This window comes from Halyomorpha halys, unplaced genomic scaffold (assembly GCF_000696795.3).
Source record: "Halyomorpha halys isolate HHAL.00 unplaced genomic scaffold, Hhal_1.1 Scaffold493.1, whole genome shotgun sequence".
NCBI classification, from domain to species: Eukaryota; Metazoa; Arthropoda; class Insecta; order Hemiptera; family Pentatomidae; genus Halyomorpha; species Halyomorpha halys.
In genome coordinates this window covers 748292-770869 of record NW_027111379.1, presented here as the reverse complement: position 1 = coordinate 770869, position 22578 = coordinate 748292, and the positions used below count along the sequence as shown (strand labels likewise).

General features: G+C 29.3%; 1 protein-coding gene across 3 annotated transcripts in view; it reads right to left on the bottom strand.

Moving 5' to 3' along the window:
• Window positions 1–3667: 3667 nt before the first annotated feature.
• The window catches only part of nsl1 (non-specific lethal 1), a 99165-nt gene continuing 80254 nt past the window's right edge, over window positions 3668–22578 (bottom strand). Inside the window, exons 3-13 of one of the 3 annotated variants that reach the window (XR_010843938.1) lie at window positions 21911–22200; window positions 19993–20184; window positions 18933–19025; window positions 18661–18802; window positions 17952–18059; window positions 16822–16909; window positions 15914–16085; window positions 15689–15822; window positions 12992–13105; window positions 7361–7593; window positions 3668–5418 (exon numbers count right to left, since the gene is read on the bottom strand). Coding sequence is in view for 1 of the 3 variants with exons in the window: in XM_014425025.2 (XP_014280511.1) it covers window positions 5299–5418; window positions 12992–13105; window positions 15689–15822; window positions 15914–16085; window positions 16822–16909; window positions 17952–18059; window positions 18661–18802; window positions 18933–19025; window positions 19993–20184; window positions 21911–22200 (1453 nt within the window). In the remaining 2 variants the exon portion in view is untranslated. The remainder of the gene's footprint in view (window positions 5419–7360; window positions 7594–12991; window positions 13106–15688; window positions 15823–15913; window positions 16086–16821; window positions 16910–17951; window positions 18060–18660; window positions 18803–18932; window positions 19026–19992; window positions 20185–21910; window positions 22201–22578) is intronic. The other 2 variants (XR_010843939.1, XM_014425025.2) reach the window with 2 other exon arrangements.

Here is a 22578-nt window from a genome sequence, read left to right as displayed (position 1 = left end):
TTTTTTTTCTTTTTTTTTTTACAACCATATGGTATTTGCTGGCTGAGTCTTGTCATTTTAACTGAATTTTTGTTTTATAAGAAGAACTGGTATATTTAGTAATTCATTGAAAACTTTTTTCAAGATCGCTTTCAATTTATATTTCTCAGGATCCATCACCTGAGTATATTCGGTCATGTTCTGACTTCTTTAGATATCATGATCAAGATCTTGAAATGTTTACAAGAAAAGTGCAAAAATTGAATTATAAAAAATTGAAATGAAGTTACTAATGTTACTGATTATACTTCGGCTACCATAACAGTTTTTCATAATAATAATAATAAAAAGAAAACATATTTAAAACAAGTTATGGATAGAGCAATGCTTGTTTCTAAATGTATGAATTCATGAACTAATAATGAAAAAAATAGCATTAATTAAAATGGATTATAAACTCAGTTTTCTATATGTATGACTAACCCCTTGACACTACAGACCAAAGTGACCAAGTCTCCTCAGTAAGTCTTTGCCAGATCACCCCTGTGATCTTTTGCCATTGCTCTCCAATTATAAGTGTTCTGCTGGTCTCAGCCATCCCATACCTCCCATCTGAGCCGTAGCCTACCTCTTTCTCTTGTCTGGTAGTGCCTTCTGTCTTGCACCTTTCTTGAAATTTTATCTTCCAGCATTCTGGTGATGTGCTCAGCCCAATGCAGTTGGCCAATCTTGATGTGTCTCATCATATTTGTGTCCCCATAGCATAGATTTCCCTGTTCTTTCTCACCAACCTTAATTGGCCTGAATTTGTGGTGGATATGCTGAAAGACAAGAATCTCCTCTTCAAAGTTTGCGAAGGTTCAGGTCTCTGATCCATAGGTAAGAACTGGTTTGATGAAGGTTTTGTCGAGGTGATGTTTAGTGCAGTAGGATATCGCTAAACTTCTTAGGTGTTGCAGGGACCAAACTAACACCTGGTGGCTTGTCCTGAGGAATATATTGTTTTCACAATTTATTACTGTGGAAACCAATTGATCCTAAATAGGTATGATCCATATTCTGAAATTTATATTAACCCGGTTATATAAATATATAATTCGGTTACCGCCGAACAGATCAATCTTTACCTTTGAACAGCCCTGATGAAGCCCTGCAAAGTGGGGCGAAACGTCAGAAAATGAATAGTTGTTAACTGTTTTTGTTTCTCTTTTTACCGCAACCCTGACCATCTTCTTATATATAAATTTTTATGTTCAACTATATATACATATAATATTGAATAAGTTCAATTTATCTTACTTATGAAAATATTAATTTCAAATTCAATAATTTTTCGAGTTTCGAAACATTAAATTCTAATTAAATGATTTTTAAAAAATTTCCTCATAAAAAAATCATTAGTACTAGTAATTAATTTGAGAAGATACAGGCCTCAAGAACTCTATCATCTAGTGACTAACCTTTATCCTCATATTTTATTGAGTAGATGGCTAACAAGTGGTTAGCATTATAGTCCTGACGAAAAACCTGAGGATGATCAGTAATTTTTAAAGAAATACTAATTACATTCAAAAGAAGGCCATATTTAAGATCCTTGCCAATTGGAAGGAAATAAGAGAAGATAATAACAATCTAAATGATACATAACTTAATCTTCAGAAATGAGAGACCATCTTCAACTCTAAGGTAAAAAATTAAAATAGTTAACAGTCAAATGCAACCAATTATACTGTAAATTTCCCTCTATTAATCAGATAAGCCATAATTCATACTAGCCAGTGAATCCATCATAAAAAAAAAAAATTTACTATTGAATTACAACACAGTCAATATAAGCGACTACCTCCAAGTTAATAACATTACTCTAAAAATATTTAGCTCTAAACTAGGGCAAACTAAATATATTTTCAGAGAAATATTATAGTCTTATAAACAACTGTTATAACTAAAAAAATTGGGTAAACTTTTTCATCTTCCTCTTATGCCATTACCAGTGCCGAGGAGCCTCTATCCAGCACTGCTACTCCTCTTGGTTCCTGTTTAACCACTTCATTTGGTTCAAGAATTTGCCTTTTTTACATCTGCACATATTCCAGATATGTTCCTCTAGGACATCTAGTTGTCCACCTCTGTGAGTTGCGCCTCTAATACCTTAATAGAGTCCATGGTCTTGTTCATGTCCAACCACTTGAGCTGTCCTCTTTCCATAGTGGTTTTGAGTTCAGGAATTTCCAGCCGCTTACTTATACCCTCATTTCTAATGCGATCTAGGTTTCCTAGATCTATGCCGGAATCACATTTCTACTACTGTTATGCGATGGGTATGACTTTCCAAAATGATCCAGCTTTCTTCACCAAAGGTAAGTGTAGGCAGGTAGACCAAAACAAATGCATCTTGGTCTCCTTATTCATAGTGACCGATGATACCATCAGTAATCTGGTAATACACCTGATTCAGGTTGAATACTCTGTTTCAAGATCTCAGCAGGCTGATAGAAACTGATATCTCGAACATGTAAGGAAAATGAGGTCTATTACCAGATTACTAATAGGATCAACTGTCACCAAGAAGTAGATAAGACCAAGATGCACATGAATATCTGATTCAACTTATAACCACAAAATGTGTAAAGACAATTGGCAAATCAATAAATTTGACTTCTTCACATACCGTATGCAGTAATAGCAATGAGCTACCTAATGTTACTAATGTTACTCTCTTCCTCAGTCCACCTTCATTTGAGGGAAGAGTGACTAGATTAGAATTCCTTTCTAATAATTTCTGTATCACCATAAAAAGTACGTTTCATATTTTTTAATGATGAGTTAATAGTTGATGGTGGATTTATGTAATAAGTAGTTGGGATGTGGTCAGTGAAGAACAAAACTATGTATAAACATTATTAGAGTCAATGTTTCGGCTAGAATTTCAAGCCTTCATCGGGGTTAAGAACAAAAACAAAATAACCTATGAATCTAAGGGTATATAGTATTATTAGAAAGTAATGTAACATTATGGATACACAAATAGTGCTCAGAGATGAATAGTCTACTTTTTTTTTCTTAACCTCATATTTTGTTTCTTTATTCTAGAATTTATTTACATATTTCATTATTACATATATTTTCATTCAAATTTTTTCCTATAACTTTAATTTTGAATTATCATTATTCAATTAGAATATCCATATTTCTTTTTATCTTATTTTCTTAATCCTGTTATTTTACTTATTATATTTAATTACCTATATATTAATAATTACGTTTTAATTCCCACTTCTTTCAATACTTTATTTTAAATAATTTTTATTTTGTACAGATATTTTATTATTTATTCTTTCCTCTTACTTAATTTTAATATTACTCTTCTCATACAGCCTTTATCTTCTTAAAAACACTTAAACTATTAATTTCTTAGAACACTATTAACCTATACATAATGTTAGTTATTTTCTAATTATTCTGTATATCCTTTAATTAATTTGTTGTATGTTGTTTTTTTGTTCTTAGCCCATATATAGGCTTGAAACTTTAGCCGAAATGTTGGCAGTAATAAATAAGTTATATGCTTATTTGTATTCTTTACTGATTGCACCCACAACCATCCTCTCATTACATTTCATATTTTTTGTATACTGAATTTTATAACAGAGGGAAGGGATCAGGGTTTGAAATAATTACAAAATAATTTCAGTGAGATTATGATCTATTTTCTCTTCTTTATTAGGATTTGATAAGAAACATGGAATTATTTCCAAAAAAAATAACTGAATTTGAAAGATTGATAATCCCATGTAACATTTTTTAAATGTTTTTTTTTTTTTAATTTTTTTTTTATTATTTTATTTTAAGCGTAACAGTGTTTGACGGTACATACAAAAATTCTACATTTAAAATCACTAACAGTTAACTGTGACTTAGCAGTCAACTTTATAACTATCACTTTTTTTTTCTTCTTTACAACTGCACTAGGAATGGATTTAATTTTATTTACAAGCACAACTTCACTGAAACGAAGCCGTTGCAGCAGTGCACATTCACTCAGAGAAAGGACTAATATTTACACAATATAAAGCTCTTATAAAGAGTACAACTGTAACATAAATTTCCTCATAATCACGGGAAATATCTATAAATGTATATAATATATATATTTATAAATAGAGAGTAAATATATATTTATTTTTTCTATTTTTGCTTTTCCAAATTAAAAAAAAATAAAAGAAATTTAATTAATTTTTTTTTCTTACTAAACAATGAACTTATATTTAACTTTATTTAAAACAGACAATGCAGAAACCATAAGGGTTATAATGTAACATACACCTCATAACACCAGATTATTTGTCCAGATTATGTATATTAGAGAAGCAAAAAGTAAAATATATATTAAAATTACTAAATAAATGGAAACGCTACATCCAAACTAACTAAAAAAAATAATAAATTAAAAAAATTACAATAATTTTTTTTTAACAGTATAAATTAAGTAGGAATACTGAGTCATATCAAATTGAAATGGAAATTAACCGAAAAAGTTTCGAGATAAGAGCAATACCTATAATCAATAAAAATGTGGATATGCATTAAAAATATACATATATTATACTCACAAATTACATTTCATATTAAACATTAATTTATCACATATAAAAATCAATCAACTGGTGTTCTGAGAAAAAACGTACAAAAACACTCGAGGAAGAATTTCCAAAATTAAGAATCGTAGAGCACCTATTCCGTTTAGTAACTTAAAAGCATTAAATACCACAGTCAAAGACAAAATGGAATAACATTCTGATTCAATTTTCGCTTCACAAGTTTCATAATTAATAGGCCTATTTATATCAATTGCACTTACATCTTTTTCCCACCAACCTTTCTCTCTATTTTATTAATATATATTCATCCATAATTTATAAAGAAAATTAAAGACCGACAGGATCTTAAAAATAATTACAGATCCTACGACTTATGTTTTACCATAAACAAAAATATTCACTAAAACTAAATGAATTTACATAGAAATATATTTAAAACATGTAAAGCGAAAATTTACATAATATATATTTATATACATACATACATACATACACAGTTTATTATTTTATAAACAATTAAAAAAAGAAATGAAAAGAAAATTAACAGAAAGAACATTCAAAAAATATATCCACATGTCTTTTATATACAGCTTCAAGAATAGAATTACATACAATATTCTAACTATGAATTAATCCTTTGGTAATCTGTTATGATAGAGCATAACATGTACATTAAAATATTTAGAACCCAAAGTTTACAGGTTCCAAAAAAGAAGTTTTATCTTTTGCAGTTTGATCTATCCACTGTCGTCCATTCAGGATCGTTAGGGTCTTCTCCGAGGAATGAGTCAGCTGAATCGGTAGATACGCTTCCTGGGGACCTTGGTGCAGGAGGACTCTACAACAATAATATTATCAATTTAGAACTCATCTTCTATTTCAATACAACTTTAAGAAAACTTATTACCATTAATTAGTTATAAATAATAAACACACAAAATATTGCACATTAATTATGAGTGTTGGTAGATAAAAATATTCATGTACCGAACAGATCTTTGGTGCTAAGTTTATAACTAAACAATAAACGAATAATTGAACTAGTGTCATTTGTAACTAATTAAAACCATGAACTAAATTTTTATGAGTTGTCTGGTCTGCCTCCAATTATTTTACATTTATAATAAATATATGATCAATCATATCTGGATTTGAAGATGGCCAGGGGTGCAATAAAGAAGAACAATGTAGTTTTCAACTATTTATTGATGGCCAACATTTTGACCCACATTGAAATAGCTGAATACTATTTTGTTCTTCTTTTTCTCAGCTCTAGCTACCTCCTTCAAATATTTTGTATTTAAATAGTTACAATAAAGATAAGGATACATATCCATTCATGAAAAAGTTTTACTGATTTTATTTCAAGAACATGCATTCTTACTAGCTGAACGAAGTAAATAGTTAACTTCATGTGAGATGACTGTTTTATTTACCTTAAAAATTCAGAATATTTAGACTCCAGTAATTTATTAACATATCATGACAAATGGTTACCAATCTTATATCTATTGTTATTTTTTTTCTTCCTCGCTCAAAACCTTTAGATTATGACAATAAAGACAAATGCTTACTAGACTATATATTTTTATGAGTTTAAGAATTAATAATGTATACCAAAAAGGGGAGCATCATGAAAGGATCATTTCAGGAACAAAATATTAACCAAATATACATGGATCTAAATTACAAATCTTTGCTAATACTAGTCCGATTTAGATAATTTTAGAATTGTATAGTAGAAAATTTTATATCTTTCAAATGAGTAGCTACAACCTTCCAGAAGATGTATAATACAGAGTTATTCGAAAAACTAATTCCTTTTTTAGGTATTAGAAATAATTTATATAAAAACCACTAACAGTAAAAATTTGTTTAACTTTATAGGACTTATTTATTGAAAAGTGTTGTGTAAAAAAAAAAAAAAAAAAAAAAGACCACGAAATAACCCTACCTGTTCTAAGAGATAGAATTTAATACATGTATAATTTAACTTAACATTACATAAATCTTTAGTGATTGCTATGTTCTATAGGTTTTTAATATTAACATAAACTTAGAAATTTTTATATTTTTAAGTCTTTTTAAAAGTTTGGAAAATATACCAAAAGTTCTCTTGTATAACAAAATTGTAAGACAAAGATAGATAGTCTAAGTGGTTCCCTTATATTTTAAAAATTTATTTTTAAATCTGGTGAAATAAAAGTTTATGGAGTGGACACTATGCAAATCTGTGGTATTGAGAGAACCTATAACAAAGAATTGTATTTTTATACAAGAGAATCATGAAGATGGTCCAAAATACTGAATGAAAATCCAAAACACTTTCATTTCATATAATCTAAAAGAGGAGAGAAAAATAAAAAAAAAGTGAACTTAATATTAAAAAACCTATGGAATACAACAATTACTAAAGATTTATATTATATAAGTTAGAACATTTTGGTGTAGGATTGTGGTATATAATACAAAATATATCACAATTTTCTAACCCCAACAATTATCAATGAAATATAGAATCACTAATTTTAAAAGCCACCTCATGAACCACATAGTGGAGGATTTCTTAATCAATGAACAAACTTAGATATATCTCCGGTACATTAGAGTATTATTCCTCACCCGGTTCCTCAATTTTGAACATGCTCTGAAATGTGACAGAAAAACATAACTAACCCGAAAAAAATCATCATATCAATAATCATCGAAAAATCATTATTTTAATATAACAAAAATTAAAAAAAAAAAAAAAATAATAATAACAATGAATATTTTCATACCTACTTAAAAAAAAATCTTCTTTATAAAGTGGAAAGGAATCAGCCTTTCCTCAATCACATCCTCAACAATTAACATTTAACTCTTCCTTCTCGCTATTAATTTATAAGTATAATATACCATTATTTTTTTTTTTAGCAATAATGTTTTGCAATTAAAAACTATTTTTTTTTGTAATCCTGTCCATTTTTTTTCCAGCTAGCTCATTCCTACTTGGAGAATCCCTCTAGAGAACCTAAGAGAAACATAAACAAACCAATCTAATTAGATCTTGATGGGAAGGATTGAAATAATCGACAAAGGTTTCTTAAGGAACAAAGCAAATGATCAAGGTCAAAGGTAGTTCTGAAATGTCTCACAGAAAACATTTTTTTTTCAACTATTAACCTTTATTAAATGGACAGTCAATAAACAGAAAAAAAATAATTACAAAGACAAGATAATATGATTATAATACAACTCTTACTTGCAATATTTACTGTCAGCTTCTTCTTCAACAAAGTTACAATTGAATTGTGAAGATAAAAAAATATTTTTAACTCCAGAAACAAAGTTAGCAACATATCATAGGTCAGACAAGTTCAAAAAAATATATTCCTCTTAATTAGGACTATTATTCTTTTTGTTAAATCGTTAGCAGACCAAACCACTTTTAAATTAATTCATAACTCTAAAGAGGAAAAATAATATAAAATTATGAATTATATTTTTTGGAAGTTTTATTAGTTGGCTGTATGGAATTACAGGATGAGATGGTCGAAAGGTATGAAAAATAGTGAAAAACTATTTACTAGGAACCAAAGTTTCAACCCGCATTGCAGAACTTAAAAGGAACTACTGATACTATTTATATACATATACATACTACTTTATATTTTTAATACTGCCTTCCTCACATTTATTGATACAGATGATTCCCATAAATACTTATTCTAACTGAGGCATATTGTTCTTCTCAAAAGATTGTCAATACTTCATCACAGGAAAGTATGCCGCACATGTTATAGAGATAAAAATATTTTAAATTTTTAACTAAGAAAGAAAAAAATTATTATTCTTCAGCTAAAAAAAAAAAAAAAAAAAAATACTTTCTACACAAAAATAAAAATCTTTCAAAATCAAATACATTGCAGTGTATCAGTACTACTAATTCTCAATCTCTACAATATCGATCAGACTGAAGCAGATGGACCTGTAGTTCCTTCAGGGTGTGTCACGAGGGAGGCAGCTCAACAATAGTTCTCCATAACTGTGGTCCATTGCAACTGCATCTTGATCACTGCTATTTTCACAATATTCACACTCACAAATAGGCTGATTTTGTTGAAACAAGACGTTTCAAGAAAGTATCTCGTGATATGCAGATAATCTTGATTTCCCTTTTGTACTCCTGTTACTTTAACAAGTACAGGAATTTAATGGAAGTGTGGTTGGAGTATCAACAATCAATCTCGCAAATTTTGATTTATGGGTACGAGCAGAAATGAAATATAGATTTTTAAGACACAGGAATAACAGCTTTCATCCCTTTGTTATAAGAACGATCTAAATTGTTTTTCCAGTAAGTACTAAATCCTTAAAAGGCTACATGAATTTTAAATTTTAGGAAGCTAAATGTTATCTCACGTCAAGCTAGAAAATTTTGTTTTTTTCACAACACTTTTAAGGCATAGGACTGTTCCGTTTTGGAAGAAAGACAAATCATAACAAAAAACAGTTATCGTAGGAAGATAGTCCAGGTGGCGGCTAATAAACTATTTTCCTACAATCTACTTCATACGGTCAACTATCTTCTTCCAAAAAAAATATATAAATGTTGCCATGACTTCCTGTTTCCTGCCTTTTTATAAAACTAACTTCTCCCCATACTGGGAGGGAGGGGGGTGGGGCTAAGACGTGCTAAGTCGGTCTGTCTTTCTACGGTTTTGATAAGAATGAGCATTTTTAATTTCTCTGTGACCTTTACGCCACAAGAACATACAATCGAAAAAACCTTTATCCAATTAATAAAATTCAGAGAAGATGGCAACCTACACAGTGATTCAATAACATACTTCTTCATATTAACACATTGACTGTTGACTACGAGACAAGTCGTAGTTTAGGTTCTTTCCTAAGACACCCCCACTATGAGTTATATAGTAGTTTTGGAACAAGATAACTCATAGTTAGTGTGTTAACCAAAAAGACAATTACTAACGAACTATCTTGATGTCCGCAATCACCGTGTTAAACTCATCTACAGTACATTTTATTGTTTTTTTCTTTATACCTTAAGCTGACAAATAAATATTTCTGTAGTGATGTTTCCAGTGACATGTTCTGTTCACTTGCTAAAGCTACTTGATATGATCCCTTCATCCCTTCCTCCTTCTATACATTTATCTTTAAAGTGGAAGATCGCTGATTGGCCGTGTGTAATAATAAAAGGAAGATGGTCTAAGTGCGGTAAAATAAAAACTCACAGTAATAATACCATTTATTATGAGCCAACATTTCACCCATGTTGCAGGACTTTATCAGGATAAAAAGATACAAATACTGAAAGAATTCCCGAAATCCTAACAGCCTTCATTAACTCCTACCACCCTCGTCTTCAGTTTACTGTTGAATGTGAATTTGACCATTCCCTCCCATTTCTTGACCTACTTGTTATCAGAAATCCAGATGGCTTCCTATCCACTGATTGGTATATCAAACCTACCTATCCTGGCAGACTTCTCGACTATTTTTCTCAACATCCTTATCACAAAAAAAGAACCTTATCCACCGATCCCTTTTTTTTTCTGATCCTCCATATCACTAGACCAACATACAACGTATTTAGCAGATTTTATGTAACAAAAATTTCCCACCTTATGTGACAAACAAACTCTTAGGTTAACCCTATACCTCCAGTTCTTCATGTTATCAAATCTTCTTAACCAACTCCACCTCTTTTTCAGTACAGGTCCCTTCCGTATATACCTAATGTTTCTAACAATATACAAAAATCCTTACGATCCACTATTCATTCCTACCCTACGTCTTCGTCTTGGTCTGATGTCCTACAACAAAATTTCTTATCTTTTCTCTAATTTAAAAGACCCTATTCCTTCCTTACACAGTTCCAATGTAGTTAACCACATTCTCTGTTCTACCTCATGTTTTAATTCCTACTATATCGGTGAAACTAAAAATCAACTTAAAAACTGTATTTCCTAGCACAAAACTTCTATCAACTCCTGAACCCTTTTCCCTCTAAATTGTCTGAACACATTTAAACCTTAATCACTCTTTCAACTTTGATATTACTTCAATTCTAGCAACTGTCCCCAAACATAAAAAACACCTCATCTCGGAATCCATACATATCAATTTAACGTATAAATCGGTCAATCATAAAGTGTATAAAGATGCCATTTCCCTGACATTTTAATTAAAAATGAATTTACAATTTTTTTTTTCTTTATCTTTAAATGTAAATTAATTTATTTTCATTAACACAGAGTTTAATGCTACTCAATAAGTTTTCCCAGCTAAGTTAACTCTTGACTCCAAAAAGCAATAGCTAAGAGAGTAAGAACTTGTACAGATTGGTTGTTTACTTAATACCCTGAGCCATCTAGGAAGAAAATCAACATTATATTTTATATAGTATATTTTAAGTGTTGTAAACCCCTTGTGGAAATTTTATATTACATTATTTACAATGAAAAAACAAAACAACATTTTTTATTTTACACATTTGTATATGTTTAGAGTATTTTACACATATTTAAATACTTAAGAGGATATTAAACATTTTTGTCCATATTTAGTTAGCAAAAAAAAAAAATCATATTTAAAATTAATTAAGTTTTATTTAATATTGAAAATATTTTATTTTAACACAAACAAAAAAGCATCTTAAGTGTCAGAGCCCAAAATTCTAATAAAATTTTCCGCAAATGACTTGTCATTTGTCATCAGTTGTTGCTCCAACGTATTCTCTTCTATTTTTTTTTTGCTCCAAATTTGTAACATTTCTTTTTGAGAGGTGTTTCAATAAAAGGCATGGATGAAATTTGTTAAAATTGATACTGTACCATTTTTACATTGATCCCCGATTTTGGGCCAAATCAGATAAGACATCCGAAATGATGGTCTATCAAGAAAAATATGTTTGTATTAACAAAAGTAGTGGGTGGAATTAGATGAATTGATAGAGAAGTATTCAGACACCAATTCACACAATTCCAGAAAGTTTCATCAAAATTGGATTAACAGTAGCAGGTCCTATATACCCCTTAAGATACTAGGACCCTAAATCCATTTTTTTTTTTTCATTCCCTACATGAATACAAAGCTATACATAGAATTAATAGTTTTATTTTCTAAGATTCTAAATTATAGTTAAATCTCTCAAGTTTATAAAAACTAATCACTTAAAGTTTATAACAAATACTTCACCAACTTTTGTCCACTTTCTGGACTAGATTTACAAAGAGCATATTGGATGGAAACGGCTATTTTTTTTAATGTTTAATTCTGATAATCCCTGTCTTTGGAGATTTAATCAGAGTGCTTGTTATTGCTGGTGAAAAGTAATGAGGACTGAATTATTAAGAGGATAAAATAATTTAAATTAATTAAATAATTTAAAAAATTAATATATGGGATTATGCCAAAACAAGGTACAATCTTGCTAAGTATATAAAGGTTAGTGAAAGTTTCATTATTGATTACATGAAATTAATGGTTATTGAGAATACAATTTAAATTTGGAAGACAAAATTTTTAAATAAAAGTTTGCGCGATTTAATTTTTAGTTATTCTATTCAGCATATATTTTTTAATAAAAATTAAAAAACCATGACAGACAAACTAAGGGCCAGCTCTTTTACATCAACTTAGTAGCTATCCATTCCATTGTTATAGGTATAGATAACAGGTTGGGACAACTAGTCTGCCAAGTGGGTTTATTAGGCCCTTTTGCCAATTATTGGCAGGTAACTTGAAGTTGCCGCTGCGTACTAATCAAGGTGGGAGTGTCAAGATTTGTTTCTCAGGACCGCTGAGAAATAAATATTAACTGTCCCAGATGGAAATTGAACCCATGTTCCAAATTGGGCACTCAGACTCGCTCCCTTATTTGCATGGGTGTCATATCACCAACTATCCATAAAATAACAGATGTTTTAAATGGGCCATATATTTTTTTTTCTTGATGAGTGGCCTGCAACCTTTACATTAATGGCAAACTGGTCTGAGGCTGAGTATCTATGACTGTTAAAATCAGACTAGAGATCCGCCAAAAACATCAGAGGATCAAGACACTGAGTTAAAATAACTAAATATCTGTAGTCAGCAAAAAGGTCTTAAGTACAGTACTAGATTAGATTGATTAAGTTGATAAATTCATCCACTTTAATAATAGTATAAGTTAAATAGGCTTCAGCTTCCTTCGTAATATTAAATTTATATGAACAAACTTATTTCCTTAATATCAGTTATACTTCAAATGCATTAGAGAGATAAAGGATAATCTCTAAGATATAAGTTCTCGCAGGGGTGAACTAGTATTTATACAATTTATTTTTCTAAAATAATAAAAATTGATTTGATATTTTCCTCATTACTTTCATACTTAGGTAAAGGATATAATACAATACCTGTTCTAAGGTCGAGTTGGTAACAGGATAGTGTTGGCTTTCTTTGCTCTCCTCTAGCATCTTTCTATATGTTTCATCACTCAAAGGAAACACTCGTGGTTCGTAAGGTGAAACCTAGAAAAAAAATTTGATTAATAAAAATAAAAATATGATATTTCAAAGGAAACAATGGCATTAAATATACTTTTTAATTTTAACAAAATCAATATAGTGGGTAATTTTTTTGAAATCAGTCAGAATATCTATTTCTCAATAAAAAATGGTATAAAAATTATTAAAAGATATTCAACTCATTATGAAGACGGCTAATGTAAACAAGTTTTTAATATTTTTAGCTTATATCTACATTACGTTACAAAAGAATCAAGAACATGACAAGTAAATAAACACATAACACCTAATAAAGAAATAAATAGTTTTAATTGATAACTTATTATTCATTTATTTTCATTTAATATGTTTGTGTGCACACATACAATTATTGTAAATAAAAATATAATTAAATAATTATTACATATAATTAAATTACAACCAAATATTATTCCTAATTAGCATTTTTAACAAAAATCTTTTCCCAACATAAGCAATACAATCAACAGCTAATATAACAAAGGAGAAATATAGCCCATATTTTATATTTCAGCAGGAAGTAACTAAGGTAGGTTTTAGACAGGTATAATACTAAACTCTCAAAAACTTAAAATTAAGATAGGTTTTATTTTATCTATAAACCTCCAATTTATAACCAATAATACTTTTTAATAAGATTTTATTCATTAAAATTCATGAAAGCATATACTATTTTTATTTTATTAATTAATCTCTGACTACATAAACTACATTATTCAGCACAAAATAAGGAAAATTTAAAAAAATTGTGACATTGCCAACACTCACTCCTTAATCTAACTTAACATTTGAAGATAAAAGGTCTGAATTATTTTACCAGTTCTTTCACATAATGAAATAAAGGTTGTTTAAATCAATTACAGTGTAATCTCAGCAATCCCAACTAATCTCTGCAGGGTGATGTTTGGATTACAGAAAGTATTAGGAAAAATGGAGTAAAACAATTCAACAATATGAATGTACATAACTATTTTTATTTATTTGTTTTAACACAATTTATTGGAAATTTGACAGTTTGAAGTTTTAAAACATTAAATTTTTTAATCTTTTTTTTTTAAATTGTTTTCTTTTACAGCTCCATTAGTGCTAAGTGATGATTTAATTCGTTAAAACTTTAAGATTGATCATTTATGAGTGAAAAAGTATAAAGAAAAGAAATTAGTTCATGAAATTTCATAGAATCAAATGATTTATACAATAGATAATATGTACTTCTAATTCCAAAAAAATGTATTATGAACACTTTCATAGAAATAAGATTACCCCAAAATCAAAACTAAAAATTTTCACTTTCGATTTTCATAGTGATTACATACAATAGCTTACCCATAGGTCGGTAAGTTAAAAAAGTCCTTTAGACATGTGCACTTTTATTTGAAAAAAAAATTTTTAGTGCCTGCTGAGTTTTCTCAGAAAAAACTTTTATTATGCCAGTTCAGATTACTGGAGTGTTTGGAGTACGGAGATGACACTGTATTTCGATATAAATACTATTTTTCAATAAAACTCAGCATCAATCAAATAACTTTGCTTAATAATGGAAGTAATAGGCAAACAGAGAGGATCTAAGCTGCTCACTATTGGTAGTTTAAAAACTGAACCGTTCTAGTCTTCAACATGCTGGGACTAATTGTGGCAACTTGGCAAATATGCTCATCTGCTTTATTTCTTAAAGGCTACTATAGAACTATACAGGTGTTGATAAACAAGGTCAAAAACACAAAACAACTGCCTCAATGAGAAATTAGAACTAAGTTTCAAAAGCCTCATAATTATGGATAGAATCAAAATTAATTAAAAAATATAAACATTACAATTATTTTCATACTTATATAGAAGGCAATGTATTATATTATTATAAAATGATAAGTATCAATATGATAATTGATAAATAGAACAGTCTAGCAGTGACTAATGGTCTTCACTGTAAAGTTTTAATACAACTTTATTCAGCTCCTTATCAGCCTTTTAAGACTGATACTCTCAGAGATACTAAGAATTTAAAACAACAATAAAATAGCTTTACATATTTTTTTTTTTTTAGAACAAACTCTTCAACTAAACATACTTTTTATCATAACACTTAATATATGACTATGATTTTTCAATACAATAAAATATCTACTCATATATATGTCATTGAATACAAATTAAATGTTTCAATCACAAAGCTTTAAACCCTTAAAATGCTGGAAAACTCTAAGAATGATAAATCCACTAGATCATCGCCACATTACACTAACATATTTTAACACATACTCACATTGAGTATGAGTGAAAGGGTAGAACATTTTTACAACATAAATATGATATTGTGTTTTCTGTCCAGATGGTAAAACTTTGAAAGAACAATTGTTTACTGGTATTTCAGAGACTTAAAAGACTGAGATTTAGAATAATCCACTTTAATTTTAACAATTAATTTAAGTCTCTTGTGAAACTTGCAATCTTTTATATTAATCTATCTAGTAAACTATTTTTGGAATTTTTTTTTTTTTTATTTCAATACAATGAAGAGTACTAACTACAACTAAGTGAAAGAGAAAAAAAAATTATACTTTTCCTTACCTCAGGTAACTGTGGTGGTTGAGAGCTACTAATCGTTCGCTTCCTACTAGTTTCAACCTCTGAAGGCGTTGGAGGTGGACTTGCCAGGGATTCCTCTGCTACAGCAGAACTATCTTCCCTTGGTGACATCCCATCTAAATAAATACAAAAACATGGAAATATGTATGAATAATTAATATGAAATCAATATGTATAAAATAATTAAATATAGAAATAAAAACGAACCAGGTGTGTTAGGGCCACTGGAATCTGCTCTTGAATCAGTTCGCCGCTGACCGCGACCTCTACCCATACCACTATTCGGCAGCTTCAGGTAACTCAAAAACTTTTTCTTTTCATCGACCTCACACCGCTCGTGCCTAGCTATAGCAGCTTCATCACTGATATCCTCTTCACCCTATAAATAAAAAAAACAAACAGCGTCTTTAGTAAATCTAAAAACAAATATTACTAATTCCACCTTAAAAATAAAAAGTAAGAATCTTTAGCTTGAAAAAGAAAAGGTAAACAATGTTTTCAAATACAGATATGAATATCCGAATACTTAATTAATTTTAGATTTAGATATATTAATAGTTCAAAACTAATTCAGTTTTGATATAAATGTAATAAATTGATATAAGAGATGACTATTTAGAATTTTCATGAAGTGATATTCGTCTTTAAGGTCTTTAACATCATCAATGCACAACAGTCACAAAGGTCATGGAAAATATGCTAACCTCTAATATATCTATATTAGAGGTTAGCATATTTTAATGTATTATATTTTTACCATGAAAAGCTAAAGGTGGCTATTACACACTAATGTATTTTATAATAATATATATATTTATATATTGCTATATTTAATATAGCACCTATATTATAATGGTTCATTAAATAGTTTTTAATCCATTAGATACATTAAACTATTACTTAGTCGATATATTATAGTATAAGATTCAATAACATTGCTGAATATATTGGAATAACATTGTAATATGAACCTCATTAATTAGCATTGTAATAAGGACCTCAATAATAAAACAAAATAAGAGCCCAACACTATTTGAACTGTACAATTAACTGCAACATACAATATGATTCCAGCCCATGATTAATTACACTTTCAATATAAGAGTACCACTCACTTCAGTGTCATGACTAGATCTTCTGATGATACCATTCTTTTGATCTGAATTACTATTCCGACGTTCCGTTTTTGCGATTCTTCTCCACCTATCATCAAAAAATAAATGAAAATTTGAATTGAAAAAAAAAAATAAAAAATAATTTTATCAAGGAAAAATTATTGAACATAGCTCTACTAGCCAACTGCTAGTCAACTGTTTTCAAATTAAAAAAATAAAATAAAGAAAAACAAAACACCAATTCTAAAGGAAATAATTTGTTAACAGTAATTAAATAAAATATTTGTTATAAAACTTAGGTATGGAATAAAGTTATGATTGAAGTAACTAAATAATTAGAAAAATTAAGGAATATTAGGCTTTTGTTACCCAGCGTCACATTCACAATTCACTAGAAGAGTAAAATAATGCAATATTCCTGTATTTTTATATATCTATATTTTTTATTATCTTAGCTAATAAAACAAAAAACTGTACATGGAGACATCTTTTTATTTTTATAATCCAGATTCCTTAACATGAAAAGTACAAATTAAGGACAAAAAATAAATACATCATATTAGTTAAATAATATGTGAATTTATTATAAAATCAAGAAAGTATGAACTATTAAAAGAATTAATATTAATCCAGAGCTAAAAATTATCTAGGAACTTCCTAAAAAAAATTAACAGTATAAAACCTATGAAGATTAAAATGTATAAGTTACAATGCTCAACAGAAAGTATAATTTAGAGTTAGTTGTCTGGTCTCAAGTGCCCAAAACTCCAGTATCCTCATTGAATTCTTTTCGGTTTATTTTATTTAAAGTTTCAATGCCTTGCACAATCATATTTTTATTTCTTAAAAGTTCCCAAGCAAATATTTATGACTAAATGAAGATCTTGATCAAAAAGATATAGAAATAACAAAGTTGTTAAAATTTGATATCAACTTCATTGGTGTCTCTAATATTTAAACACCTGGAGAAAGCAGGTGCATCCTAAGAAATGAATGACACACAATGAAAATTTGTTGAGTTAACAGGTCTTCAAAGGTTTAAACCTCCTACAAAGGTCTTCATGCAGAAATGTTACTCACTAAAACTACAGCAAACCAGTACAAAATATTAGATACAATTAAATACTTACTTAGGTGTGAGGATTTCTTTGTAGTTGAGTTTCTCTAACCTCGTAGCAGAAGCCATACTATATGGAATCACTATGTTGTCAATGTCGTAGGAGTTCTCCCTTTTCCTCCTGCAAAAATAACATCTTTTATAAAAAAATATAGTTATTGTTAATATTTAAGTAGAAGTCTTTCATTGTTGTGGCATCAAATCTCAGTTCCCCTGGGTATTGTTAAAGTTATTATTTTAAGGTTATCAGCCATTAATAATTCTGAATGCAAATCCAATTTTTTGCTCATCAATCAAGTTGAAACAGTCATCAACCTGTTGTTGCAAAAATGACTTCCCTACACCATCAGGAGGAACGTCCCATTCGTCTCATAAAGGGGTACTGATTTTCCTTGACTTTGAAGCCTCTAAAATTTGAAACTCCCTCCTTTGGTTCATCTTTGTTCTGCATTGCCCTTAAGGGAAAAATAAATAAGATAGGAGAGGATTTGAAAAGGGAAAGATAATTTTTTATCAATCTGATATTCCATTGAAGAATAAAATAGTAATTCTATTATAGTCCTTGAGTTCAAATTTCACATGGGAAATAAGTAAACAAGATTGGTTTATTTTAGGACAAAGATGAAACAATTTAGTACATAAATATTTTTAGCCAACTTTAGTTTATTATACAATAACTTATAATAAAAAATAAATAACTAAATTTTTAAAGAAGTACTCACTTTATAGTTTCTTTATCTTTAGAAATAGGAGTTGGGATGTGTTGAGTAGCAGCTGGAGAAGGAGCTGGTGACGGATATCGTACACCACCACCTGATTCAGCATCCTGCTCGACACCTTCTTCACTATCAATGCTGCTTAAACCTAAAAACAAACATCAATTATTCTTGATATTACTTCTCAACACATCAAGAAGAATCAAAATGTAAATAGAAATAAATTAAAAACATTAGAAAACTGCAAAGTTAAATTAGACTAATTACGATGACTTTACCTGTTGAATGTTTCCGTCTTTGCCGGAAACCTTCTAAATTTAAGCTAGCATTCCTCCTCCTTCTTCTACCTCTAACGATTTTTCTACGCAGTTCTAAAATAAAAAAAAAAGAAATTTAAGATATTTAAAAAAGTTCATTTGAAACTGAATAAACATGAAATAACACAAAAGAATATATTAAAAAAAATTAACTTTGTTTAATTGAAGTAGTTATGAAATAAAATAAAGAATAATCAATCTACACTAGAGTAAAGAGGATATTTTATAGTAGTATTTTCTTAAATCAAGAAGCTAATAATACTATTATATTTTAATTCATCAGTTGGAGCCACAGTTACCAACACTGCCATGTACAGCATTTTCCCACCCAGCTGAACTTTCCTAGACTACGCAGCTAGTTGCGCAGCCATCCATATATAATGGTTCTGATTGCCATTACCACTAGGAGTGAAATTCGTGAAGTAATTTTTTTTATTTTAAAGAAGTATTTGGTGAAAAGTGTATACCATTCAAAACTTTTCAAGTGGTGTAGATAGCTGACAGCTGACCCTACATGATGAAAACAAAGCAGAAAACTTTTAGTTTCAGACAAGAGAATCAGGTAAGAAAGAAGAGTCCTCTCAATCAAGGAGGTTCCAGAGGCTCACCAGATGAAGTTGTTAGGTTGGAGGAACATCAAGATCCAATGAAGACTATGGCCAATACAAAATATTGAAACCAACTAAGGCTGTCATGCCTGGAATAGAACCACCATTTGTGCTAGAATAGAGGTAAAAATCTTCATCCCAGGACATTACAAGAAACTGAGAACAAGAGTAGGCCTGGCTCAATGCTTCCCTAGGCACTACAGCCTCATGCAAAACAAATTTCACTGATGATCTCATGTCCATAGATTCATTCCATAATTTGAGAAAAAAAAATCCTAAGAGGGAAGGTCAAAAAATTGTACTTAAATCTTCTAAACAACTACTAATATTTTGAAATCAAACTCATCAACAAAACACTTAACCAGAATAACAGTTAACAATAAATAAAAGAAAAATGTCAAAATGATACTAACTGACTGATACGGCGAGGGCAGCGGCTTTACTTCTTTGCAGATCCACAACATGATGTTCATTATTTCCAGCAGGTCTTCCTCCCCTAGATTTTTCTTCACCCGGGACTGTTGCTTTACCCTGTATTCGACTTGCACGATTTTGCCAATCTGAACACTTCATAACTGCATTGTAATGTACACTTGCTGAAACATCTAAACCAAAAAATTGTTTTAATTAGCAGGATAAGTAGAAAATTAAAAATATATATTAATTTTATATATGTATATATAGTTGACTGTAAAAATTGATATATATTAATTTTAATATTTCTAATCACAGAAGATTGACTGAGTGAATCGAGTAGTAAGTCATTAGAAGAAGTAGTTAAGTTCATACAGAGCTCTCTAAATGTCATTAGGGATAAACTGTAACATAACCCACTATGTAATTATGGTAGCCTTGAGGAGTATTAGTTTTGTAAATTTTCCCTGTTATTGCCTCAATTAATATTAATGTTAGTCATATGTCTTATATATTTTTTGTCTTTTATGGAAATGTATAGTAATGATGATTAAAAGACTACTGCCAATCTGTTTAAATTTTTAATACATCTTGTTGACAAAATTAATGACATTGCAAGGAGGATTGTGTTTCCTATGGATAACTATTTATTTCTTAAATATATATATTAATAAATTGGCAGTTATAAAAATGAACTTCCCACACGCAGGGTAAATCCAGAGAGTTATTATAATTGTATGACAAAAAATCTGAAATTTATGCCATTGCTACCACAAGTACCAACAATCTTGGTCTCTTAATCATTAAAGTTTTTTTTTTAAATATTATTATTGAATTTTTTGTCAAACAATTGACAAAATTTAGTTCTTTATAATTATGTATGAAATATTCCATTGCTTTTAAGTATAAAAAAAATATATAATTTCATATAATAATGAAATTATTCATTTATCAGTAGATATAAAGTGTACATTTTATTTTCTAATTATTATTAGTTTCTAGTGTAAATAATCTTAAATTATAAGTTTGTACATTTATAATCCACATTGTGGATGTTGAACTAATTTATTGCACAATTTCAAATGTGAACTTTTGTATAATAAAATAATATTCTGTGAGAGCCTTTACATTACATTACAAGTTGAGCCAAAGTAATTGTAATTCCTAGTAACAATAAAACTCTAGCCCTGCTAATCAGTTGTGGCCGGTTAACCAGGAAAACCAGTTAATCCGGAGTATATAAAATGCCAAAAAATTCCATTTTAATTTAGCTCATATATAAGGAAAAAATAAAAATACAATATATATAACAATAAATAGGTGATATGTATACTAATAAATGATCAACTTTCATTTTTTTTAAAAATATAATTTAAAATAAAAATGTCTCTAGATCCATGATTTAATTAAAGTGTATAAATGATTTTCAAGTTTTTACTAGTAGTAACAAAGTTTGTTATTTTGTTTTATTTTATAGAGTGCTTTATCATCATTTTATTTCATCTGCCCTTTATACAGAATTCTACTAAAACATCGAATGTAATTGTAATTACTTAAAAACTGTCCATGAATTTAACTACCTTAAATCCCTCCACCTTACCAACAAGCAATACAGCAAGGTAGCCGATATTTTTTTGGATTAAGATTGCAAAATAATTTCTTTTTAAGAGGTGGAGATAATGTATGACTCTGTAATTCCTTTCATTTAGACAGACATTTGAGCAATAAGTTTTACATATCCTGACTAATACTAATACTAGTGGTACCCAATACTTTCAAGTTTGCAGACCATTAAGCCAGAATATTGAAACATGTGCAAACTATCTACAATCCTGACTAGAAGACAGGTGGGTTAGGAACCACTTTATTACACCAAACCTTTGCAATATACAGAGGAATTTATATATTTATATTTACCATGGGTGAAGGAAAGTACTGGATGGAAGCCTGGGTCGAGATAGGCAACTCTTTGAGAAACGGGTTGAGTAGAAAGAGGTTCCACCGGTTGGCCTGGTTCAAGACGACTAGTACAGAGCCCACACCCTGGAAGGCTTGTGTTACAGGAACATCGAAGGCCAGCACTTCGTGCGGCTTTTTTATTGGTTCGATGAAGTCCATTTAGCTGTAGAATTCGACGCTTACCAAAGGAACTAGAAATTAATCCACGTGTCCTACTACAGCTTCCTTCCCCTTTTTCACTGTTACACCTATAAACATAACAATATAACATTTAAAATATTTTTATTGCTATTAATAATAAATAAAAAGTATTGAAATAGACTAAGATAAAATATTGGAAAGAATAATTTTAATATTATATTTCCTAATGTTGGACTATTGACCCTAAACTTCATACTTTCAATATTTTTTTACTACTTCAATTAAAATCAGAAATTCACTCCTTAAATGTTGACACTTCGATTTTTAATTGTTCTTATACCATTCACCTACCCTGGCATGGAAAAGTGGTTTTTATCACAATTCAGTGACTGCTCTTTGTCCATCTACTACAACCTTAATTAATCTTTCTTTGTATTATCCAGACTAGCAAGAAAAGATGATGGAAGAGAAGAGGAAGGAGACAC